This window comes from Populus nigra, chromosome 6 (genome assembly GCF_951802175.1).
Source record: "Populus nigra chromosome 6, ddPopNigr1.1, whole genome shotgun sequence".
Taxonomy (NCBI): Eukaryota; Viridiplantae; Streptophyta; class Magnoliopsida; order Malpighiales; family Salicaceae; genus Populus; species Populus nigra.
The window spans coordinates 4,730,414-4,756,311 of record NC_084857.1 but is presented as its reverse complement, the minus strand read 5'-3'; the positions used below and the strand labels follow the sequence as shown (position 1 = coordinate 4,756,311).

The 25,898-nt window shown below is 36.3% G+C and overlaps 2 protein-coding genes and 2 long non-coding RNA genes across 8 annotated transcripts; 2 read left to right on the top strand and 2 right to left on the bottom strand.

Moving 5' to 3' along the window:
• Positions 1-2,990: 2,990 nt before the first annotated feature.
• LOC133697194 (endoribonuclease Dicer homolog 2-like) lies at positions 2,991-13,873 on the top strand. Of its 4 annotated transcripts, none has more exons than XM_062119605.1 (24): positions 2,991-3,113; positions 3,233-3,269; positions 3,439-3,511; positions 3,739-3,916; positions 4,507-4,620; positions 5,399-5,533; positions 6,185-6,269; positions 6,371-6,435; positions 7,421-7,561; positions 7,645-7,773; positions 7,849-8,002; positions 8,103-8,196; positions 8,575-8,770; positions 8,855-9,015; positions 9,156-9,374; positions 9,534-9,760; positions 9,897-10,171; positions 10,278-10,699; positions 10,789-10,892; positions 11,355-11,551; positions 11,629-11,838; positions 11,961-12,371; positions 12,549-12,827; positions 13,270-13,873. In XM_062119605.1, coding segments are annotated over exons 2-24 (4,245 nt in total). In that variant the 5' UTR covers positions 2,991-3,113; positions 3,233-3,268; the 3' UTR covers positions 13,645-13,873. The 4 variants fall into 4 exon arrangements, with proteins under 4 accessions (XP_061975589.1, XP_061975590.1, XP_061975592.1 ...); XM_062119606.1 differs by having other exon boundaries at positions 3,233-3,273; XM_062119608.1 differs by having other exon boundaries at positions 2,994-3,269; positions 7,867-8,002.
• Positions 13,874-14,106: 233 nt separating this feature from the next.
• LOC133697195 (uncharacterized) lies at positions 14,107-17,284 on the bottom strand. The gene is made up of 3 exons (XR_009842836.1): positions 15,578-17,284; positions 14,701-15,208; positions 14,107-14,419 (listed from the first exon to the last, which is right to left on the bottom strand). It is a non-coding gene; the product is annotated as an uncharacterized LOC133697195 (long non-coding RNA).
• Positions 17,285-19,082: 1,798 nt separating this feature from the next.
• On the top strand, positions 19,083-22,797 carry LOC133695980 (uncharacterized). 2 transcript variants are annotated; one of them, XR_009842582.1, is made up of 3 exons: positions 19,110-20,091; positions 20,620-21,238; positions 21,876-22,797. It is a non-coding gene; the product is annotated as an uncharacterized LOC133695980 (long non-coding RNA). The 2 variants fall into 2 exon arrangements; XR_009842581.1 differs by lacking the exon at positions 21,876-22,797 and having other exon boundaries at positions 19,083-20,091; positions 20,620-21,425.
• Positions 22,178-25,261, bottom strand: LOC133695978 (amino acid transporter AVT6C). Its single transcript, XM_062117971.1, has 5 exons — positions 24,816-25,261; positions 24,471-24,623; positions 23,157-23,360; positions 22,589-23,054; positions 22,178-22,496 (listed from the first exon to the last, which is right to left on the bottom strand). Exons 1-5 carry the CDS (start codon positions 25,234-25,236, stop codon positions 22,373-22,375), a joined length of 1,368 nt encoding a protein of 455 aa, XP_061973955.1. The 5' UTR covers positions 25,237-25,261; the 3' UTR covers positions 22,178-22,372.
• Positions 25,262-25,898: the final 637 nt, after the last annotated feature.

Sequence of the window (25,898 nt, the reverse complement as noted above, 5' to 3'; positions counted from 1 at the left end):
GAATGTTCGGGCCTGGAGATGAGAACATATGACATTAAAGACTCTTCTGTAATTATATTTATTATTCAACCATTGGCATCTTCTTTTTATACCTCATCGAATTTTGATTGGACTCTTTAAAAAGAGAGAGAGAAAGAGACAGACACCAAACTTCCTTTGATCACAAAATTTCTCGTACTTTTAATGTTCTTTACTCGCCAAAGACATCCTTGTTTAGGTTGAGTTCGATTACTCTCCTGTCCTGTACTGTATATGTATTTTAAATATCATATATATAGCGCCTGTGTTGTTTGTCATATTGTCACTTAATCACAAATGAGTTTATGAATAAAACTAACTAACTAAATAAATAAATTTCAGTTCATATTGTCACTTAATCACAAATGAGTTTTATAAAGATGGAAATGAATACTCATGGATAATCAATTGCATAATAAATGAATACTCATGGATTGATAATAAATGATAATTGGATTTCTATTCTAAAGATGGAAAGTAAAGAATTCAATCAATACTCGTGGATTGATAATAAATCTCAAGTTTAAAAAATAACAAAATAAATAAGAAAGGATAATCAAGCATCTTCATGATCACAGGTTTCAATTTTTGTGTTTCATTGTGAAAATGTTCATCCTTCAAGGATGGAAATGAATTTGTTTCACAATCACATACAGAGAAAATCCAGCTCTATTCCAAATATGCGAGAAAGGCAAGCAAAAGATAAGATCTCTAATTTCCTTATTAGCCAAAGCAATTCATTACACATAATACCTAAAACCCCCTTCGCCTGATTTTTATTGGAACCCCTTCCATCACTGCCATGGCCACCCATGAGGAAGACCTTCTATTACAATTTTTTGCCCACCAAAGCCGAAGAAGATGCAGTGGCTGCTCGCAACGTGCCGTACCAGGTAGCCCGTGCCGTAGTCGAAATAAGGGACTGGTATCCAGCTCCACGCATCGATCCTAGCAATCCATGGCAGATCAGGAAGTCCATTACCAGCAACGAAGTTGTGACTACAAAGCTTACACTTCCTCATGACGACATGTTTTCAGGTATTGGACCCTGGACATGGCCAACCATGCAGTCCTAGGCAACAAATGTTTCGTCATCTTGATAGCTTGTACAGATGAAATGCCCAAAAAGATTCAAGTGAAAATGTATATCTAAAGACCGGATCTAATGACACCTATATTTTGATAAAGAATCATCTCAACCCAATAGATTAAGCTGTTAAATAAGGTATTAAGATATAATTTCACAGGGGTGCTCGACCCATGGATTCCAGCTAGTTTAATTTCTATGTTTCCTGTTTAAGATTTAAAGAGTGTTTGTTTTGTAGTTATACTTGCTTTTTAATAATTTTTTAAAATTTTTTGAAAAAACATTAAATTTAATGATTTTTCAGGTTTTTTTTATTGCTGTGTTCATATTAAAAATATAATTTTAATGTATTTTAATTAAAAAATACTATACATCATATTCTATATATACATTTTTTTTTACTCTGCAAATGAAGGTTATAGGTCTGGATTTTTCATCATTTGAAAAAAAAAAAGAATATGAGATGGTGCTAGTTTGGAGAAAATTTGTGTTGGTGTTTTGAGCTACCACTCTTTTTTAAGTTTAGTAGATAGGTAGCTTTCATTATGTTATAAACTGGGTTAAATTTCTTTTAATATATAAAAAAATATTAAGATTATAATAATGTTTTGAAATGAACCAAAAAAATATAGGATCAATGTAATTGATTTGAATATGTTCAATAAACTCAATTAAATTAATAGTACGATTATAAAAAAAACAATGACAATAATAAACAAAACAAAAAGACTAGTCGAAAAAAATAAATGCTTTCAATACCATGAAAATATACTCTTTAAATATTCTTAAAAGGTCTTGATCAACTTATTTAATAATAAAGCAAAAATTAAATGAGAATGAGATAACCTCGTAAATTGAAAAATGAAACTCAATTACTAGCAAATCAAACGTTGAACGATAAATTGAAAAAAAATCATTTTTTTTTAAAAATAACTTTAGTCAACATGCTAAATTGGTGGCCCATTTGATACCCTGTAAAAACAAAATACAATAATCACGGTCAACTTTTAAGTAAACTAAATAATAAAATGTGAAATTGAAAAAAAAAACATTGAAAAAGGACCTTGAGTCAACCAAAATTAAATGAACTAACCCATGACTCAGGATTTGAGATTGAAATAACCTTATAGAAAATAAAGATTCAATAACCTAATGTCGAATGATAAAACTAAAAAAAAAAAACCTGAAAAAATAAAGTCAAATTGGCCAATTTTCGAAACCCAAACCTAGATCATGAGACTAGGCTAACACATTTAAGGCAAACTCGTAAAAATCATAAAAAATTATCTATTATTTAAAATTAAAAAACAAAACAAATAGTAATAAAAAAAACAAAGACCATATCTTGTATAAGAACATAAATGGAATAAAACAACGAGGGATGAAATTGAAAAATAAAATAAATTAAGAAATGGATAAAAAAAAGCAGTAAAAAAAATGAAGATCAAATCTAATATAAAAATAAAATAATATAATAAGGAATAAAATTGAAAAATAAAACAAATCAAGAAAATGATAAAAAAAATTAAAAAATATGGACCAAATATGACAGATAAAAAAAATAAAAATGATAAGATTGCAACAAAATTTTAATTTTACGAATTAATTTAAAGAAAACAAATAGTAACTAAGAGAATATGAACAAAATACAAGGTAGAAGTACAGAGTATACCACAGACAGTAGAGAGAAAGAGACGTATGACCGAAGTGCACAGAGCTTCAGAGTTCAGACAGGAGTTAGTTAGATTCTTCAGATTCCTTTCAAATCTAAAAAGGGCATGTCTTGACATGACCATTGACCATCCATTCATAACGATTTAAAAATATATATAAAAAAATAAATCTCAAGAAAACAGCTTTCAAAACGGAAAAGCAAAGATGCCCGGTCTTCCCTTTTCTTTTTATATATTATTTGTTTTGGTGGTCTACAGTACTCCGACTGGCTCCTTCCTTCGGAGGTTGCTTCCTCGCGTAGGCAAGCAGAAAAGAAAAGCATCACTCATTCACTGTTGATCCTTTTTTCTCAAGTTTTGTCTATATAATAATACCCTCTGGGAGATTTCATTCCATGGCATTGCTAACTCACTATTGTTATTCTTGTCTCTACATTCTCTCTATTTTCTGAAGCGATCATCCTGCTCTTCATACCTCAGTCAGCTGACGAGTGAGTGAGTTTTATGCTTTTCAATTGCTGATTAAGTTTTACTCTTCCTCTCTTCTTGTTGAGTCCTTTTCTCTGGAATTTCATTTTGATCATGTTTTTGGAGAGATGGCTTTTCTTTCTTTTCTTTTTTCTAATTAATTTCGAGTGCCATTTGAATTGCATTGAGCAGTGATGGAGCCTGTTAGCGTGGATATAGACACAACCCAACAGCTCCCTGCTGATCCTCTCCCATTTGCTAGAAGGTGTTTTCTTGATTCCTTCTTCTCCATTGTTTGGTTTCTTAGAGGATGCCTTTAAAAAAGAAAGAAATAAGAGAGTTTTTTGTTGCTCTTTTTTTCTTCGAATAATAAATGGGTTACTGATTATTCTTGTGTTTATGTAGTTTTGTGTTTTCTACACATAGATTCTGTTGTTTTTTTTATGTTTTTCTGTGTTGGGATACCTTTTTTTTTTTCTTCTTTTTTCACAGTTATCAATTGGAGGCTTTGGAGCAGGCGCTAAAGCAGAACACAATTGTCTTTTTGGAGACTGGTTCTGGCAAGACTTTGATTGCCACCATGCTACTGCGCAGTTACGCCCATCTTCTTCGCAAGCCTTCACGTTTTATTGCTGTTTTCCTGGTTCCTGAAGTTTTCCTGGTTCGCCAAGTATGACAGATTAAGCTCCTTTCTCTGCTGCTTATGTGTGTCTATGTTATGTGCGATTTGTGCTAATCCATTTACTTAGAAACAGTACAACAATTCAATATAAAAGTTTCATTTGTCTGCTGCTGAAATTTATAACAATAGGACTAAATATTGGAGATGTTAGGAATCGCCAGTGAAGAAGGGGTGTTTTTTTTTGTAACTTTATGAGTTGTATGCAACTTGCCTTATACATCTGCTGTGGAGTTCTGAAAATGCCATGTCGTTGCTAAAGCTGAATTTGAAAAAATATATTTGGCAGTTGAACTTTTGCAATGTAATGAAATTTCCCCGACTTTTTTTAGATTCCCCATCAAACACTTCGGGTGTAGCTTACTCAACTTTTTTTTAAGTTACAAAATGAAACTTGGCGAGTTGATATTAAAGCCAGAGTTCCATCGAAGGTTTAAAAAATAAGAGAATGAATGGAATTTTCTTCACAAGTTTAATGTTGATGATAATTTTGAGGTAGTTAGATATGAATAATGAAAGTAAAATTCAGAAAAGTGATTTTTTTTTGTGTCGTCGTTCTTGCTGTCCTCTATGATTGCTAGCAAGCTGGAGTTGTGAGAATGCATACCGACTTGAATGTGGGCATGTACTGGGGAGACATGGGAATTGACTTCTCGCATGCTGCTACATGGAAGCAGGAAATAGACAAGCATGAGGTAAGCTGGGTGGAAGCTGCTTCATTGATTATCCGTTTACTTTTTTTTATCTCTGTTTTTCTTTGTAATCATTTGCATCTGTTAGCCTCATCTTATGTTTTCAAGTTCCGAGTTTTCACCTGTTTGTACCTCTGTTTCAAAGTCTTATTTAAGAACTTGTCCTCAATCGGCCAGCTATTTTTTTACTATCCAAAAGGGGGAAACATTTTGAACTACAACAATCAAAACATACTTTGAGAGGCTCAAAATAAAGAAAAAAATAAAACTGTTTTCAATGGTTGTTGATTAGCATGCTAGTGGTGCTGGTAGTGGATGTGGTTTGTACTTTCTTTAGTTATAGCAAATGGTGATTTTTGAAGGCTTTTATATATCATTTCTTGTTTTAGGACTTCATTTTTATATTTTTTTCAATGCTGTCGCTTTTACACCTGTGAGATTTGAAGAAATATGATGAAGGTAGCCCTGATCCAGTCTTTAACATGTATCTGGAGTTTTATCTGGAGTTCTGGTTCTTCTTTGACGATATCAAGTGCTAGCTTTCCTTTGAGGAACTGCATGATATACCATTGATTCGCTGACATAAAATTAATTATCCATCAATGACTTCATTTCAGTTGTTGTCAGTTTGGTACTTAGCCATTTCTCCTCTGATTTTTATTTTTTAAAATTTTCTGCACTACGATCCTCTTCCTTTCTGCAGCAATTTTTTTGTAGTTTGCCAATGTTACCAGCATATGGCTTATGCAATGGACAATGACCTTTGGATTAATATGTATAGGTGCTTGTTATGACACATCAAATTTTGCTGAACGGCTTGAGGCAGGGCTATTTCAAGCTAGATTTCATAAAGGTGTTGATATTTGATGAATGTCATCATGCCAGGGGCAATCACCCTTATGCATGCATCATGACGGTGAGCTATTTCTCTCCCCTTCAATCTACCTCTTTTATTAAATTTTTATTCTGTTGTATCATAATGATTTACCTTTGATTCATAATAACACTAGTTGAAGTGATATTCGTTTTTCAGGGAAGAGTTTCTGAAAATCCCCCCCCCCCCTGTTTTATGAGAAATGAACCCTGCTCAATTAGAGTTTCAAGCATTTTTTTGTTGTCCATGGTGTGAAGATCTGTGTGGATTTGGTAGAAGAAATTGGCAAGGGTGTCAGATTTGAGAAGAATAACCTGAACTGCTGCAGGTTTTTTCATGGATGAAAGTTAATATTAGATTGATGGATTTCTGCAATTAGATTAAATACATGCAGGCATTTCTAAGCATCCTATGAATTCTACTATCTGTTGCGAGAACCAAACATACCACCTTTCTTAATTATTGATGAGAAAATTCGACGCTTAAATAAATATGAATAATATGTGGGGTGCCAGTCACAAGGGTGGTTTGGTTGGATGCAAAGTTTTGTCGTTAGTTTAAGTCATATATTATTTATTAAACTAATGTGTATTAAGTCACCGTTTATGTTTACTTAGAGCCACAAAAGATGATGCTTGAAGTCAATGTTGTACAGTGAATATTCTGCTAAGTATGAAAGATTTACATTTGCAGGAGTTCTTTCATCGTGAGTTAAGGTCTGGTCACCATGATCTTCCTAGGATTTTTGGGATGACAGCTTCTCTCATAAAGTCAAAGGGTATGCTTTAGCAATAGATCATATTGTTTGCTTGATACTTGCATTTTGCACTATTTCACTTGATGTAAGATGTGACCCTTTTTTCTTGCTTTGTGTTAAAGGTGCAAACTCAGAATCATACTACAGGCAGCAGATTTGTGAACTGGAGAATATTTTGAATTCAAAGGTTGCTTCTAGCTTCTTGTTAAGAATATTTACCTTGGTTTCTTCCCATTTGCTTGGTCCCCATAATATTTATTTACACTAAGGCCGTCATGAGTTGTTTGTTGTAAAATCCTCAAGGTCCAATTTTCATTAAAAAAAAATGTATCCTGGGTATGGCCAGTGGATCTCTTCATTATAAAGGAGTTTTTCATCAGACAATGGTTAATGATTTATTGTGAATGGTCACTGAAACAATTCAGTAGAAAGGAGTAATGCTGTGTATAACCTTTAAGGAGTTCACTTAGATCCACATTTCTTGTACAAGAAAGATTTACTTTTCCTAGGTGCTTTTGTGCATTTGGTGTTCTCTTGTTGCACTTAGGAAAAACACCTAAATGATGCATCATATATTAATTCTCTAACCTTCTTACGATAATCTTTCATTTTTTGTTTTACATTTTCCTACCCATCCATTCATGTACAGGATTTTATTATCAGCACTGATTTCTTTTTATTTGAATATTGAATTGATTGTTCACATTCCTATTTGAAATTATTATGTATATCATCTCCTTTTGCTTCTGGGTGACTTCTAAACATTTAAACGATCCCACATGGCACATTTCAATTGCACTCAACTAATATCCATAATATTTTCCCTTCCTTGCTCAAAATTTTTCATGAAAATTATATCTTGGGGTACATGCTGTACAGCTCATTACATGTTACTGGGTTTAGGCAAGCTGGAGGAACCCCATAGCCTACCATTGGATCTAGAAAATCGATGATCTTTGCCCTTTTTTGGGCTCAGGGGAAATATAAGAATACTTATGTAGCTTTAGCTTTTTACCTTGGCAGATATAGAACATCATTTATACATGTTCGGCATATAGACTTAGTTATTGCTAGATTTTTTATTTGATTGTTATGTTCCAGCCCACTCTGTTGTACGTGAATTTGTTTTATTCTTCAATAATCCGTTTATGATAACATTTCTTATATCGAAGGTATACACCTGTGCTAGTGAGACTGTGCTTGCCGAATTTATACCATTCCCGGCCGCAGAATTCTTATTTTATGAGCCCATGAAGATCCCTGATGGTGTATATGCTTGCTTGGAAGAAGAATTGGGGAATTTAAAAGCAAAGGTGTGTGCTTTCTTTATTGCAAGTTTGGAAGGGATGCTGGTGGCTTCTATGATTTTATTGTTAGTCGATTTACTGTTTTTCAGCATGAATTATTGCTCAAGCAATTGGATCTCAGTGAGTCTGCTGCAGAATCTGTACACAGTAAAATATCAAAAGTACATTCAGCTTTGATGTTTTGTTCAGGGGAACTTGGTGTTTGGTTGGCTTTTCAGGTATTTTCTTAGTCTGCACTCCCTCATGTACCTGCCTGCCATTGCACTGATATCCGTGTAGTTAAAATCATTTAGTGTGTGTTGATGAAACAGGCTGCACGGTTCTTATCACACAGTGACACTGATAGTGACGTTATTGCATGGGGTAAAGTAGACGTGTCTGGTGAGACAATTGTTAAGAAGTTTTGCTGGGATGCGTCTTTGGTGATTTCTAATTGCTTTTCAGCTGGTACTTTTTCTAACTTGGCAAGAGAATTTGTGGAAATTTTAACTGGTGATTCTTTCTTACTTTTCTAGTTTTTCTTTTTATTGTATTGAACATCGTCTAGAATGCTGTATTGGTGATAACACTGAGGCTGATGTGGGCGCGGGGCTTATAACTGCAAAAGTTCTCTGCCTTATTAAGACACTTCTTCAGTACAGGTTGGTGCAGAACTGTAAATGCATCCTCAATTACCTTCATCAGATATGTTTGACAGAATATTGGGGATGGTTCTAGTTTCTGAAGTCTGCTGGAAATGTTCTTATTTGCATATAAAAGATAAAAACAAATGAAAAGTTGCATATTGTGGCTTGAGTCTTTTAATGAGTTTATACAAGAGCTTGCTCTGTTCCCATTGATGTGCAGCTCTTAATTGTTCAAACTAAATGCTCATGAGATGATTCGACTGCACTCGGACTATTCATTAAACTGTTGTATGCATAAACATATTTTGAATAAATAAAGCCTCAAATTAATATTTTGGTCATTTTTACACCAGCTTGTGTGTTGATGAGTTTCTTTTGTGTATTTAATAACAGGGATTTAAAGGACATAAGATGTATAGTTTTTGTGGAAAGGGTCATTACTGCCGTTGTCCTTGAATCTCTATTGAGGGAGTTGCTTCCTAAACATAGCAGCTGGACGACTAAATACATAGCAGGAAATAATTCAGGGTTGCAATCCCAGACACGCCAAATGCAAAATGAAATTGTGGAAGAATTTCGTAAAGGCATGGTATGTAATTTTTCCTCTTTGGATCCAAAATAATATATTCATGATATTGTCCGTGTTGAAATGAGTAAAGTAGCATACTTCCAGGTGAACATCATTGTTGCAACATCAATCCTTGAGGAAGGATTAGATGTACAAAGTTGCAACTTGGTGATTAGATTTGATCCTCCATCCTCAGTCAGCAGTTTCATACAGTCCCGAGGTCGTGCTAGGATGCAGAATTCAGACTACTTATTAATGGTGAAAAGGTAATGTTCCAGTGACTCTTATTGTACATAGTAACAATGAGTACTGTTAGTGAATATGAATAGCTTCTTTTGTTCATTTTACTGAGAATTTATGTTATCATTAGTGTTTGATCTCTTTCACTTGTTTTTGATAACCGTAGAGAGGATTCAACCACACATTCTCGACTAGAGAACTATCTTTCTAGCAGTGAAATAATGAGAAGGCAGTCCCTGCGCCGCTCTTCCACTTCTTGTTCAGCTCCGCAGAGTGAACTGTATGAAGATGAGTTCTATAGTGTTGAAGGCACAGAGGCAGTTGTAACTCTTAGTTCAAGCGTTAGTTTGATTTACTTTTATTGCTCACGTCTTCCTTCTGATGGGTGAGTCATCAGTATTCTTAATTGTGAAGATACAGCTAAGCTAAGCTCTTAATAATTTATTATATAGCTGGTCACAAGCTTGTATTGTACCATTGCTTACACGCTCTCTCTCCCCCTTTCTCTTTTTTGGTTGGGAGGGCGGGGTTTTATTTTTTGTAGGTATTTTAAACCAACTCCTATATGTACTATAGACAAGGAGAAGGAGACTTGCACACTACATCTTCCAAAAAGCTCTCCTATACAAAATATTTGTGTGCAGGGAAATATTAAAAATCTGAAGCAGAAGGCATGTCTTGAAGCTTGCAAGCAACTCCATTTAATTGGTGCTTTAACAGACAATCTTGTTCCTGATGTTGTTGAGGAAGAAGCTGTTGCTCAAGAAATTGGTAAGTTCTGTTTGCAACCTTTCTATTATTGGTTTGGGTGTTTTATGCTTTGAAAGCACTATCTACACTTTTAAAAAATCATTTTTCACTTCAATTCTCTTTAAACATTTTAATCTTGTAATTGTTTATTTTATAGGGAATGAACGGTATGATGATGAACAGCCCATTTATTTGCCACCTGAGCTGGCCAGTCAAGGTCCACGGAACTTGAAGACAAAGTACTACTGCTACTTAATTGAATTAAATCAGAAATTTGATTATGGTGTTCCTGTCCATGATATTGTGCTTGTCATGAGGACTGAGCTTGAATCTGATGTCTTAAGTAGCATGGGTTTTGAATTAGAAGTTGAGAGGGGATTATTGGCAGTGAGCTTGAGGTATATTGGAGATATTTATCTTGATCAAGTGCCGGTATGTCCTCTAGTTTTCTTCTTTTCTTGTCACGTGTGTAATATGTGATGAAAGATTACGTAATGTATTGTATTTTCCTCATTTCCATTTGTTGTTTGATTGTCAGGTTCTCTTATGTAGGAGGTTTCAGATTACGCTTTTCGAAGTTCTTATACATCGTGAAGTGAACAAATTGGAAGAAGTCTTGAAAGGATTGGAGTTAGGGACAGGTGTTGTGATGGACTATTTTCTACTTCCAGCTATCAGGTCACGCTCGCAACCTTCCATTGACTGGGAACCTATTAGTTCTGTCCTGTTTTCATATAAAAACGAGGACCACTTCAACTGTTCTTCGAAGGGCAATGCCCATGTTGTCCATACCAAAGGTGGTCCAGTTTGCACATGTGTGCTTCAGAATTCCTTGGTCTGCACCCCCCACAATGGTAATGTCTATTTCATCACGGGTGCTTCTGAGGATTTGAATGGAAGGTCGCTTTTAAAGCTGAGGGATGGAAGTGCAATCACTTACAAGGAGCACTATGCAAAGCGGTATTGCTCTTTGATTGTTCATCGGTATCATGCTATATATTTTATTTTTGTATCCCTATGTGTGACTTCAAGCTCACACTTGATTGCAGGCATAGCATCCAATTGCGTTTTGATCAAGAACCATTACTTGAAGGGAGATTTATTTTTCCAGTGCACAATTTTCTTAACAGATGCAGAACAAAAAAGGAGAAAGGTCTGGTATTCTTGTCTTGTCTTGTCATGGACCACCTACCCACTTCCTTTAGGACATGAATACTATGATACCACGATAAAAGAATTTCAGCCTTTTCTGTTCGTTTAAAGATTGTAAAATAAACAGAAACATCACTGGTTTAAAATATGTTTCATCTAATTTTTTTTCTGTCAATACAACACAAAAGCAGGTTAAAATAATGAATTAATTAAACCGGTGTAGTTAAATGGGCCAAATCATAACACTTCGGCCTGGTCTTGCGTAGAACCTCTCAAGATCTGCCCCTCTCTCTCCATCTCCAGTTTTTTATGCTACGAAATAAATCAAGAGGAAATTGGGTTGCCAGTTTAGGCCATCTGGATATGGAATCCAGACCCTTTTATTTTATTTTATTTCTTACAATATGTGCGATAATTATACTGTATTTACATTATTAATGATATTTGCTTTTGGGCATGACAGAATCGAAGAATGCACATGTAGATTTGCCTCCTGAACTTTGTGACATAATTTTATCTCCAGTATCAATCAGCACTCTTTATTCTTATACATTTATCCCATCAATAATGCATCGACTAGAGTCCCTGCTTATTGCTGTCAACTTAAAGAAGATGCATTCGGATCATTGCATGCAAAATGTTGATATTCCAGCGATGAAGGTGATTTATTCCGACTGTAATTATGCGAAATGTTTTGTTTTTTTGGACTTGTACTGACCAAACGTTGTTATTGGTAGGTATTGGAAGCAATTACCACAAAGAAGTGCCAAGAGAAATTTCATTTGGAATCCTTAGAAACTCTCGGAGATTCTTTTCTTAAATATGCTGCAAGCCAGCAGCTATTTAAACTTTATCAAAATCATCATGAGGGCCTTCTTAGTATGAAGAAGGAAAAAATTATTTCTAATGCTGCACTCTGTAGGCGTGGATGTGACCACAAACTTCCGGTAGTCTTTCCTTCGAGAAAAAAAGTTCAAATGATTTTACCTGACCAACAGAAATATCTAGCACTGAGAAAAAAATTTCATGGTTCATTTCATTAATCTTCCCTCATTTTATTGAATTATAGGGGTTTATCCGCAATGAATCTTTTGATCCAAAACTCTGGATGGTTCCTGGTGACAAGTGTGGAAGCGATTTGTTAAGTGAGGAGCCACTTTCTGAGTGCAGAAAAATTTACGTCAGGGGAAGAAGAAAGGTAAAAGGTAAGACAGTTGCTGATGTTGTCGAGGCACTCATTGGGGCATACCTTAGTACAGGTGGTGAAGTACTGGCCTTATTTTTCATGGATTGGATTGGTATAAAGGTGGATTTCATGATTGTACCGTACGAGAGGCACTTCCAATTGCAGGCAGAGAAGTTTGTTAATGTTCGCTACTTAGAGTCACTGTTAAACTATTCATTTCGTGACCCTTCTCTATTAGTAGAGGCATTGACCCATGGTTCTTACATGCTTCCTGAGATCCCAAGTTGTTATCAGGTAATTTTATCCATAATTATGATAACATTTATGCTGTTTATGAAAATATGATGATGTAACACTACAACGTGCACACAGATATTTTCTCTTTTTGAAGATTGCTTTAGTTTCTGTGATCCTTTTTGTAAATGCTGGTTTTTGGTGATCTTCACTTCAACGTGTTTAACTGTTGTTCAGCGACTGGAATTTCTTGGAGACGCTGTGCTAGATTATCTCATCACGATGCATTTGTACAAGGAATATCCCGGGATGTCACCAGGACTGTTAACTGACCTGAGGTCTGCTTCTGTAAACAATGACTGTTATGCACAATCAGCTGTTAGGGGAGACTTGCACAAACACATTCTTCATACCTCACAAGACCTTCACAAGCATATAGTCGAAACTGCTGAAATTTTTCAGAAATCTTCTTTAGGATCCACATTCGGATGGGAATCTGAGACATCTTTCCCCAAGGTTAGTACCAAACACGTTAAAGTTAAATATGCTTGCTGCAAAGTTCTTTGGTTTTGCAGTGTTATTTGATTTAACAGCAATTGTTTTTTCCTCTCTATTTATTCTTGTTTTTGCTGTCATTTTATGTTGAAGTTAGCTATATTGTCAATTATATTATTCGTGCACTCATTTTAGCTCCTTGGTGCCCATGATTTACTGATCAGTTTATGCCAACATCATCTTGACTTGTTAATGAGTGAAATCCAGGAAGGTGTCTGACATGGAAGAACCCCACCTTCCTGCGTTTGCAAACTTTGTCCAATTGTGTAACATGCAATTGATTATTTATGTACAGTCAGAATTCAGCATTATTACTGTATTGAAAAATGAAAAAGCAAACTAGCAGATAACAAATTCAAATTCTAATGTCATTCTATACTTGTATGGTTCCTAATCCTAACAGGTACTTGGAGATGTTATAGAGTCTCTAGCAGGGGCTATTCTTGTAGATTCAGGATACAACAAGGAGATAGTCTTTCAAAGTATAAGACCACTTTTGGAGCCTTTAATTACGCCTGCGACAGTAAGACTCCATCCTGCAAGAGAATTGAGCGAATTATGTCAAAAGCAACATTTTGATTACAAGAAATCCGTTGTTTCCTACAACGGCAGGAATGCTTCCATTACAATAGTGGTTGGGGCTAATGGTGTGATATTCAAACACACAGCCACAGCTGCAGATAGGAAGACAGCCAAAAAATTAGCTTCTAAAGAAGTCTTGAAGTCCCTGAAGGAAAGTAATTTTGCGTCTAGTAGTGCCCCAAGCAAAATTGATTAAACCATCTCTCATTGGGAATTCTGAGTTTGCATCAAGTTGGATGTCTGCTCTGGTATAGGTGTGTGACTATACAGTAGTTTGTATATTTTATGTTAGGAAAGGTGTATTCATGTAGAAATTTATACATAAGAGCCTTACAAACAGTTTGACAGGTGATGTATGATGCGTTCACTCGCCATTCAAGTAACTTACAGAAACATTGCATTAATACTATTTCTATTTGAAGATATTTTGAAATTTCGGTAGTTGGAGAGACAAATAACGTATGTCGTCTCCAAAGTGATGGTAGTTACCAGAAGCAATTGTGTCGTGCTTTGGAAGATGCATCGGCGTTGGATTTGTGTGCATGTTTCTTGTATTTGCTTTAGGTGAACCGAGACCAATCTTTCGTGAGATTTCATGCATTGTACTAATGAAAGGAAAAGGAAACTTATCAGCAAATATCAGCAAACTAAAGCAATCTTCGAAAGGAGAAAATATAACCTTGAAAGACTTTGTTGAAAGCAAACTTATCATTGATCTTATAATTGAAAATATTGCACCCTAACAAATTGGCTTTGTCAAAAATTTGAAGAGGCTAGCAAGCATTGCCAGAAACAAAAATGCAATTGAGATGGTCCAACTCTTATCTCTTTATCTCTTTATTTCCACATAAATGTCAGCAAAAGAGCTCCCATGGGGATTCCTTGCATTTTTCAGCAATCAATATCCTTAATGCGGTGTGTATCAATTCCTTGTAAGCTTCTGGATTATTTGAGTGGTCATCAATCTCTGCCTGAAAACAGGAAATGAAATTCAGCACCATAAGTTGCATCCTGAAGGGAAAGTATTCAGAGTCTAAGTAAATTCCAGAATAGGTTTTTCTTTGGTGCAGTGTGCAGCTGATTGAGTCTAAACCATCTTTTTCAATAGCTTCTGGCTATTGTCTATTATCTCTTATTCTAGGCTCAAGGAATTCAATGTCAAAACTCTTTTCAGGAAACCTTAAAGCATTGCTGGAGTTTCTTTAATGTGTTAACTTCAAGATCATCGTTCAAACAGCTCATTTGAACATACCTTGCGAACTGCTTTTATAGCAACCAAAAGCTTTTCTCCAATTAGCTCATACATGACTGTCTTTTTTAAGAACTTTCAAAGACTCAGAAAGTGATCGAGGCAGTCTTGGAACATTTTCAAGCGTAGAAGGGTCTAAATCTGTGCCAAAACTTACAAAACAATATCAAGATGTTAGCATACAACATAATTTTAAGAACCGGGAAAACAATGAAACTCTGACCTGCTAACCAAAAGGAGAATAAAATACCCAGAACACAACATGCTGAAGGCAAGATTGAGTTTTTATTAAGCGACAGTTTCAGGAAGAGGAAGAAGCTTTCTAAGACCATCATGCCAGGGGAAATTATAGCAGCCAGAGCCGAGTATGGATTTGCGCACCCATCAAAACACTTACGTTCAAAGTTGCTCACGAGAGCACGCTCAATTCCAGGTAGGCAAGCAGTACTTATAGCAAGCTTCCTTGTTTTCTCTACCCCAGCAAACATGTGGGGGGAATAGTCGATCATAACTAAAGAGAATAAGAGTTAGCTGGCCAGGGATGCAGTAAAGAGAATTTATAGAAAGTAAATTTTCAGAAGGGATGCATAGCTGCACACACCATCTAAGATGAAATTTCTAACGACAATCACTAACACTCATCTACTTAATTCAGTGAAATTCTTATAAAATATTATTCAAATAAAGGTCTGAAACTGCATTCCCAGTAAATAAACTTCTATGCAAAATTCTTGAGTTAGGCAACACTTTAGACAGGACTACAAGGCACAAATGCCAGCAAACAATTTCTCATAATAGTGCTTTTTCCGTAAAGCAAATGTGAAAAACAGAAAAAGTAAATATTAGCAAGAACTGGAAAATGATAGGAAAGTATCGCAACCTGTATGGAATTGGTGCCGTGAAGACCAAAATTGAAGGAAGATGATGCAGAAACCCTGCCATAAAAATCCTCCCCGATAGTTGACATTCCATAGCGGGATGATCCATCAGATGCCATGAAAACATTGTGTCCATTTTGGCACAAGCTGACATGTTCATGGGAACCAGGACCAATGTCGTCCACCGCAAGCCTACGCAAAAAGCAGGATACGCCAAGATCATGGCTATCATTAAAAGAACGTCCAGCCCAGTCAGGGTGAGGAGTGGTGAGTGTGCCGTGTCTTTTATTAATTAGCTGCTGGTTGGCTCCAAGGACCAGGCTGCGTTTTTCAAGCTTTATTATTGATAAAAAGGCACAACCAAATCCATTTACTTATGCAAAACTAGCTGTCGAGTCTGCACAAATTCCTTGACAAGTGTTGACAACACTATCCAACCTCTAAACCAAATAGTTTTTTTTTGGTTCTATAACACATGGTAATCAGTTTCGGATGTGAAAAAATTGGAGTCCGTCACATAACATGGTGGTAATGGGTAATCAAACAAACAACAACAACAATAATAATAAACATACAGTTTAGAAATGCCCTGCCTGCTCTGCTAAAGCTCTGGGACCGTGACCTCACAGCACCACCATGACACAACTTTTGACATTAACACAAGGCCCGGCTCATTTGTTTATGGCTTTCGAATTTGTACAGTACTGCCAGTGCAAACTTCAACTGTTTAACCAATGCAGACACCACCCTAGCAGTTAAGTAGCTCTCCCTCCCGCTACTCTGTACATCGTGATACCAGTAACATAAATACAGAGAAAATAAAATCCCCAAACAAAAGCAATAATGGAGTTCGAATATCATATAGCATTGATTCCATTACACAACGTGATCGGTCTCCTTGCTTTCCTGTTCATCCATGGTATCACATAATTTTGCACCCCTTGTTTCTGGCAACAAACACGGCAAAACTCCAGAAATCATCATCACAGTCACGAACACTCCATATGGAAAAAACTTGTCTTTTCTCCCTTCATATATCAACATAGGACTGAACACAGAACCAAACATGTGGGATTGCCTTCATATGGAAAAAACTTGCCTTTTCTTCCTTCATATATCAACATAGGACTGAACACAGAACCAAACATGTGGGATTGCCTTTACAGTAATGTAGCCAAATTCCTGACTGTAGTAGGAAATAGCTCTACCGTGAATCCAGATAAAAAATCACTGATGAGCAAGCGCAAAAGAATGCTAATAGCTCAAACCCAGTCTTTACCCCTTCCCATTTACTTCCAGTTATAGCACAGATGCTGCAGCTTATTCCACTTACTAAGAATAACGTGAGTATAGAACTTATCCTGTTCCATTTATCTACAAAGAATAAGATGATAAAAGCTGAGGGCACCTCAATTATGGCGTTAAATGTAACACTCGGGTAGAGATTGGAACCCAAGTTGCCTAACCCCAACGGAATCCCGTAGTGCACCAAACCAAGGCTGCAGCCAAGTCCCATGATTATCAATATTCTTCTACAAGCCCATCCTTTCTCAAATAGCTTCTTCATTGATGTAAACTAATCATCCTTCACCTTTTCATGTTTTAAAGAAATGTTGCCTGAGCTAATTATGTGCTCCAAGTAATCACAGCGGGTTGCGGATGAAAGTTTCTTCAGTACAGCCACTGCTTCTTCATTACGTCCTTGAAGGAAAAGCCATCTGGAAGACTCGTAAGCAAAGAAATAAAGAAACAAACTATAAATGAGTCCTGGAAGGGAAGTACATAAATACATTCTTCTCCATGAAGAGTCCTTGGTAATGTGAGCAATGGCCGGTAAGGACAGAAATCCTAGAGCAAAACACAAGAATGCAACAAAACTAACCCGGCCTCTACATGTTTTTCCAACTGTCTCCACTAGTAACACAATTATACATGTTCCAATTGATGCACGACCAAATCCGCTAAAGAATCTCAAGGCCGAGAACATCCAAATGTTGGTGGAGAATGTGGTGGAGAAGGCAGCCAGAGACATGTGTTGGAGGTTGAGGTGCATGCAGTGCTTTTGCTGGTAGAATGCAATGTTGGGAAAGCATCAGTGAGAACACTGATATAGACTTGTTGTGAATCAAACATGTAAGCTAATGAGACAAGGACTGTTCGAAAAAATTGGGCACACCCAAATAAATTCACCTATGCTGTTTTCTATAATGTCATCGACTTTGAGATCAGAATTGTGATTATTAGTTTCATGCTGAGGCGGGGCAGAGTCTGGTTTTGGAGTTGAATCTGCCATGTTGTATGTGGTCTTAATTTGAGGCTGTGAATTGAGAGCTTGAAGAGACTCTGTTATAGCACTGCATTTAATCTGGTATAGTGACACCTTTCTTGACAGGTTTCGTAACATAAAATTTGCAATATTTCGTTGAAAGATGCTCTTCAACTTTTAACTTCAAAATCCATGCCTCTCACTCTGTTCAAACTTCGACCTGACAAAACAGAGGGCCATCATTTATTTATTTTTTCGAAGAAAGAAAAGGAGTTTTTTTTTTTTAGTTTAACGTGGGTGTCCGGGTCAGCTTGCGCGCACCTCGACTAATCTCACGGGCCCTGAAGTTAACGACCATGTAAACCTCTAGTGGTCATCATATAAGCAACTAAAGAGCTCAAACCTGAGACCACAGAAGAAACAAACCTCTTGATCTTAAGTTTTTACCACTAAACCACCACCTAGATAATTAAAAAGAATTCTTTTATTTTGCTGCCTCCTTTGAAATTTTAAAACTAGAAGCTTCTAGTTTTAATACCTTAAAAATACAAGACATGCACCTCTATGATATCTGTTTAGAAAAAGTAAATTTATCCGATCATGTATAATTAATATGAAAAAATAATAATAATTACAGTGTTACATTATGAAGAATTAAAAAAGATATATAGAAAATCTAACTAAATACTAACATAATTATTACAAAAAAAAAAAACTAAAAGATATGAAATTCACTTGGACAGCGTAGGTTTTTTATATTTTTTTGACACAATAAAATTATTTAATTATCTCTAAAAACAAAAAAATATTAAACTTGTGTTAAGAGATTTTTTTATTTTTATAAATATGGTGAAATGACTGAATTAACTTTATAATTAAAAAAAATCTTAAGCAGGCTTTTTCATATTTTTAATTTGGATTTTTTAAGCAGGTTGAAACTGCGGCCAGGATAACTCATACCCCCACTGGTGTACCCGTTCGCTGCACGGGTATGATTGTGCCCTAAATTTTTCGTCGCCTTTCAGTCGTGAAAATGGAAATTTATTTTCCTCTCGAAAAACACGATTCGTTCATTATTAAAAAGAAAAAAAACTTCAAGACTCACATGGTCAATTCTCGATTATATGTATATTGAAGTTTTTTTTTAATTCAATGCAAATATATATATATATATATATATATATATATATATATATATATATATATATATATATTTTTTATGTACGGGAAAGGCAGAGAACGACGTCGGAGGATATTCACTGGTAATCAAACTTGGAGGCTTTAATTTAACGACAAATAAAATAATTAGACAGGCACCCAAAAAAATTAATTAGACGGTGTCGCTTTGGCACTGAAAGACCGAAAGGAACTGGTTAGAAAGAAGCTCCTCCGTCGACCAAGAAACAAACATGCACCAAGAGAGCTCTCACCCGCAATGAGAGCATGATGCGCACGTTAGCAGCAGCCCAGCTGAAGAATGAATGTAATGCTGCCTTGAAATGTTCAGTCAAATCAAACAATTCTATTGGTTAAGTATTGTTGCTCTTTCATTTTTTTTTCCTTTCTTTGGAGCAGTATTTGTGTCGTTTTAATCCTCGAAATGTTCGTTCTCGCAATTTCTCATCATCTTCATCACCATCATTCAGTAAAAGAGGTCTCCTCTCTCCCTCTCTTTCTCGGTTTTGTTATTGTTAATTACAAGTATTATGTTAAACCCAGCTCATCATCTCCATCACCATCATTCTTTGGGTATAAATTACGAGCTGCTTGTATTATGTTGACGTGGGTTGCGATCACGGAGCTTTGTTCTTCTCTGATCATAGCATTTGATGATGGATTCGTTTTTATCTGTAAATTTATTGTTGACAGATTGCACCTCTTCTGAATCATATATTCTTAGGCCCCTTTTCTCCTAGTTGTAATTGTGTTTTTTTTGCTGTTTTTGTGATTTTAGAACTGATGACCCATAGTTAAGTAAATGAACTATTGAATATCAGGTTTAGATTGAAATTAGCTTGGCGTAAGAGGTGTTGAAGATTTTTTCTATCTTTCTTTTTTTATTCATACGCAAATCACAGTGTAAGGTCTGCTGCTGCTGCTTCTTCTTGATTTCTAGTTGAAAGAAGGATGAGAATAGTGGAGATGGGTGGGGCTCAACTGCTCAAGAGTTGTTCAACATGTAAGGAGCTGCTAAAGATGACCACACCAGGAAAGCGGATTTGAAAGCTCTAGCTGCCCTCTCACAACCAGGTTAGATTTAAATGCTTGCATTCATCATTTTGTACTTTATATTCCTTTATTAATGGATTTTAGATGTGGATGAATAAGTCTTCTGTGTACTCTTGATTCAACGTCACAGCTTGCCAATCGGAAACGCAACTAATTTTGTCTGTGATTCCAGTTCTCCTGGATAGGAGGATGTGCTGAATTCTTATTAATAGCAAATCAGTGATGCTTTTCTCTGGCAATATAATACCTTGATTTACCAATCCATTATAGAAATAATGAACAAAAGCAGGCTGAGCACACAAATTGGAGTTCGTGTTTCCAATACAAGACATGTTTAGAACAATAAAGAGTAATGCATGTCTAGATTAGATTTTTCTAATTTCAACTCCTGGTGCTTAGGATATTTAGGTTCTTTAGGCGTGATGTGATGTGATGGGCTCGATTTACATATTTGAGTATTCAACCTATGGCAACATCCATAAATGTTCATGACAACACAATTGCTGCCAAAAGTTGCTGGAACTTGGTATTTCCGTTTTGAAACTGCAGATGAAGCTGTCAGGGCTTTACACCATGCAGGGGAGATCCCGGTGATTAATTCTATCCCAGATTCCTCTGATAAAGCAGAAATTGAGAGATGCAAGGCTAGCTTGCTGAAGAGATTCCAGGATCTGAGATATGATAATTCGTCTTAAGTAATCGGTTCAGGGCATAACCCTTTCCAATGCAGGCTTGAAGTACAGTCAGGTCAGAAAGTCATCTGACATCTTGGAGAGATTAGGCCTCACAAGTAATGAAAATACAGTGCATCTCTTTTGAATGTAATTTGAACCAAAATTTCCCCATTGATACTCATGTTTTTAATGCTATGAATCGCAGGGGTTTGTATACCATGAGCTCTTGGAATGGATATGTAATAGTTGTCCTGCGCAGTTATAACTGTGCTCGTAAGGCTGTGTTTACATTGAGTAGCTTAGTTTGTGACCCTGATGGTTTGCCAAGCAATTTTTGTGTGTTGACTGTTCCATCATCATCCATGTGCTCGCCTGAAATGGATGTGTTTGTTGGTGCTGGAGTGGATGGATGGATGTGGACTGCTGCTCAGTTGGACCTTGATTCTATGGAGAGTTTATTGAAGATGCTTAAAACAATTTCGGCTATTTGAATGGTAAATGGGAATAATGTTATGCTAACCTTGTTCTTTATCTATTAACCCTGTGTAGTTCGTGTTTCTTTGCAAGCTTTCACAGCAAAATTGTTTCTTGCAAACTACCGTTTGTTGTATGAAATCTTTTCTATCTTTTATAATGGTGTGTGTATGAATCTGATTCAAGAAAGTTCAGATTATCATCTTACCTACCCCTGGTTTTTAGATCCTGGGTCAATGTTTTCTCAAATCCCATGCCAAGTGTTGTAATGAATCAAATGAAATAATCCCATAATTTTTTCAAAACTAACAGCAGATCATGTGCAAAAAAGTACATCAAAACCGGTTGACTGCTATCCTCGCCTCATGTTCATGACTTTTCCTTTACGAGATCGGTTGCTATGCAAATTAAAATAGTTATTTGGCCTTGACATGAGCACTCTATAAATTCAAACAAATAGAATTAATTTCTATTTCCTGGATTTGAGCTCTGAATACAAGTTGAGATTCAAACATCTGTTTATCTATAAAATAATTAATCGTTTTTGACCCAGATACCACGTTCCCCTGTTGGTTTATGGAGCTCTATCTCAAAATTTTAGCTCACGGTTGATTTTAAAAGCAAAAACTAACGTTTCGTGCTGGTATGATTATACAGGTGAATCACAAATTCTCCATGGAGATGACTTCAGTGTGAAAGTTTATCCAGGAGTGGACTATGCCCTCATTGTGGCATTGATTGTAGTCCTCAATGAGGAAGACACGGTTTGATTGTCTCTTGTGAAGTCATTTCTTACCTGTACATCATCACATACATCTATAGCAAGTGGCCAAGTGGTTTGTTTAGTTTTTAATGCTTGTGATTCATGTTTGTTCGCTATATTCCTTGTTTAGACGCAACGCCACGGTGATTTAAATACGTTGTTATGTGATTCTAATTTTTTTATACTGCATATGTGATTGTATTTACTAATGATTTCTACTAGGACTCTTCGCAAGAGAGAATCTGATGCCAGTTCAATATACAAAATTACAACCTGAACTTTCAGAGAAGCTGCTGTTGAATTGTAAGGACACACTGCGAGTATGAAGAAAACATATACAATACAAGCACCTCGACTAGAAAAACACCGGAAAGGGGGGCGGCTATTACTGTTACTTGTTTCTTACCAAACTATAGATGTTTGTTGACAAGGCAATTGTGCTTGTTGCTACAGCTAGAATTATCATCACTGCTGCCACGATCTTATCTCGTGTCGTTGATATACTGTGAACATCCCTGTAATTCATGAGAAGACAAAAGGAATTATATTGTGCAGGACTGTCAAATTTATACTGCAAAATATCAATTCCGGAAGGACAGAGCAGTACCTTAACACAATAGCACCTGGGAAGATGAAGGCGAGACACACTGCTGATGTTGATCCCATGAACTGAAAGAAGTACCATATATTTGGGATTGCAATTGCTGCCAGGTAAGCGAAAACTAGTAATGCAAGAGTGAGGGACACAAATCGGATGGAATCTGTCGCTAAAAGAGGCTTCTTAGGGAAAAGAAGTTCATCAATGTTTGCCCTCAATGAGAAGTTCAAGAGGGGAAACGCCAGCATGAGGTGAAAGGCATAGCTAAGTCTGACAGTGTCATTGAGTAATGCACCGATTGCTGTATCAGAACTCTGGTCAAAATTTACAAGTATGTCGGCCACGATTGATTCCCCAAACAAAAGATACCCAAAAATGCCTATGGTGAAGTAGATGCCAGCACAAAGCAAGAGGGAAATCTTGACTGCTGAAACCATATCAGAAGGTTTCCTGAGCTCGAAACTTATTGGATGAACTGCACACATTCAACGAAGGAACTTGAGAGAATGAAAAGGCAAACAATGCCATGATATAGTCTTTTGACTATATAGATTAAGATACCAAAAAGCATTCTCACCATTAAAATGAAATGTGAAGGCTGTCACAATCACGGGAGCTGCAGTGAAAAGGTCGAAGAAGGAAGTCTTGTTATCTAGATGGGGCAGCAATCTCGGACTTTTGGTTTTCCCTTCAATGAGTGCATAGATTGCCATCACTGAACATATGCCAACAAACACTACTGCGAGGAGGACTGATATAGCTGAACTGAACCTCAATGATTCTGGAAAAACAGGCCAACCAAAGTGAACAAGCGTTAACCCGACTTCTGCTGGTAGCCATTTCCAAAATCCAGCAGTTATATTGCCAGTTTCTTTTTAAAGAAGAATTCTTCTTAAAAGTAAATTGATAATTTTCTAGGAGAAATAGATAAGCATGTGGGTAGAAGCAAGAAACATCACGGACTCCACCGCAAGGAAGCTCAAAATGGAGAGGGGAAAAAATCACTTAGCCAGCTAGCCTAACAGATAATCTACCATCAAGAAAAGGGCATCCTAAAAATTTATCCAGTGAAAAACAAATTAGATCAAGTAGAATCTTCACTTCTCTCTCTTTTCAGAAAAGGAAAAACATCCATTGCTTTGCTTTCATGTGTCCTGTTTGTCTACTCCTGTCTGCCACGGTAAGCTCTGAAAGATTTTCCTGAGCATTAAATGATCAATATCTTCCTTGGATTCTCTATTCTATCCACCAACAATTTTTCCAGCTCAACTTAATGCAATCCTGTTCTCTCATCAATCCTGTAATCATGAAAGAATTTAAGACAAATGACCAAGGACCTTGTTTTGCATCTTCTGCTTCCATTAACAAGTTTCAAAATCAAAGATAAAAACTCCTAATTCTAAATGCAACTCCGCATCTCCATGTACCCTCTTATAGAAACTGTCCATTACCTTTAACTGTGGATCTCCACCCAAAACAATTCATATCAGGAATTAGCCATCTTTGAGCCTCAAAAGGCATATCGCACCATCCTCCCCTTCTTCTCTACAGATTCAAGAAACATCAAATTTCAATCCATTTTCTAGCGGGCACTTCTCTTGGAACCATCAGCCCACCATGTTTCTCAGCTTTCCAGTCACTCTCCTTAACTTCAGAGTCTGTACAAGATCCCTTTCCAATCTTTCTGGGACGTTGAGCATTGTCACACTATTCTCATCACGATCCACTAATAAACTATTTTTTCTCCATATGTTCATTCATAATAATGGTGAAATTAAAACTTGAACCACGTGGATTTAAGATAAGTATGTCTAGAATATATCTTCAATGCTCTATATGGCTTGAAACAAGAAAGAATAAAAATTAAAAGAAAACTGAAAATTAAACTTACCTACACGCCTGAACAAAACCAGAGGAAGCACAACAAAGATAACAACGAAGAGGAGCGCAAAAGCACGGGAATTCCACCAGTGAATTCCAAACCATTCTTGCAACACGCCCAAGTGCATTGATCCATCATGCACATTCCCTGACAGCACATCCCCTGACAAAAAAAGGCAGTTAAATTTCATGAACTGATTGAAGGACTGTTCATTCTTCAAATTCAAGTGCAGAAAGCCTAATTAACAGGGTTGATAAACAAATCCCCCAGCGTTGATCACTTCTCTAATTAAAAAAAACATAAAATCCTACAACCAAGTTCCTTGCACGCACGCACGCACGCACATACACTTACCGATGATAATCAAATAAACGATCAAGCACCCAAGATTAGTGATCATGACACATATTTGTACAGTCGCGGATCCTACCCTCCCAAAAGCCTCCCTCATGACACCAGCATATGTTGTTGACTCCCCAGAGAGTGTATACCTCAACAAGAACTCCACAGAAATATCCACAAGCCATGCAATAATCATAATCAACACTAAAGCAGGTATTACACCTAGCACCTTAATTGTGGCAGGTATTGACATAATTCCTGCTCCTATTATACTAGTTGACACGTTGAACACTGCTCCTTGTACCGATGCACGCTTCTCCCCCTGCTTCCTTTCCGGCAGAAGCGGAGCATGTATTCCAGTGGCAGGCGACATTCCGGGAGGGAATTTACCGGCTAGAAGGATGTTTTTGGAATAAGTTGTCTTGTTGTTCATAATTAAGTTTAAAACGTGAGTATTAAAGGCAAGCTGTGAATAATGTGATGGTTAAATGACCAAAGTGGCGTTGATAGAGGTGGAATATGATTGGTTAGAGTTGGTTAAGATAAGGGTAAGATTGGGATGTGACATGGACAATGGCGGAGGAATGTGGGGTCATATGATTGGGGAGAATGATGAACGTGGACACAAAAACGTATCAAGATTTAAGTGAATCTGGACCCTAAAACAGGTCATGTGCTTTGGTCCAACGATACTGATTTTAGGTCACCTCTCTTGCCTGGCATGCTAAGCTAATAATGCCTTGATACTTTCCCTCGGGTGCAAAGACTAGTCAACGAGATTGTCTGAGCTTCTCTCTTTGTTTGTCTAATCCCAAATCAAAACACTTTTTAAAATTAAATTAAATGACTTTAATATTATTTCATTTAATTTTAAATGATGGAATTGTTAAAAAAATTAATAATAAAAAGACTTGTAAAAGAAAGGAAGCAGAAAAAAAATAGGCTTGAAATCTAACTGGAAAAAACCAAATAAAAATGAAATTTGAAAAAAAAAATCAAAATTATCCCAAAAAACCAGAGAAAATAATTAGGATTCAATTTGACATCATGGAATGAAATTAAAAATAAATAAATAAAAAACCATGTAAAAGATTT

Coding starts and splice junctions, on each gene's coding strand:
- LOC133697194 (XM_062119605.1), top strand. Junction 8,003..8,102: donor TTCTAATTGCTTTTCAGCTG/GTACTTTTTCTA, acceptor AACATCGTCTAG/AATGCTGTATTGGTGATAAC. Junction 8,771..8,854: donor AAGAATTTCGTAAAGGCATG/GTATGTAATTTT, acceptor GCATACTTCCAG/GTGAACATCATTGTTGCAAC.
- LOC133695978 (XM_062117971.1), bottom strand. CDS start 25,236: ATGAACAACAAGACAACTTATTCCAAAAACATCCTTCTAGCCGGTAAA. Junction 24,624..24,815: donor CGTTTATTTGATTATCATCG/GTAAGTGTATGT, acceptor TTTTTTTGTCAG/GGGATGTGCTGTCAGGGAAT. Junction 22,497..22,588: donor CCAGGTGCTATTGTGTTAAG/GTACTGCTCTGT, acceptor CATGAATTACAG/GGATGTTCACAGTATATCAA.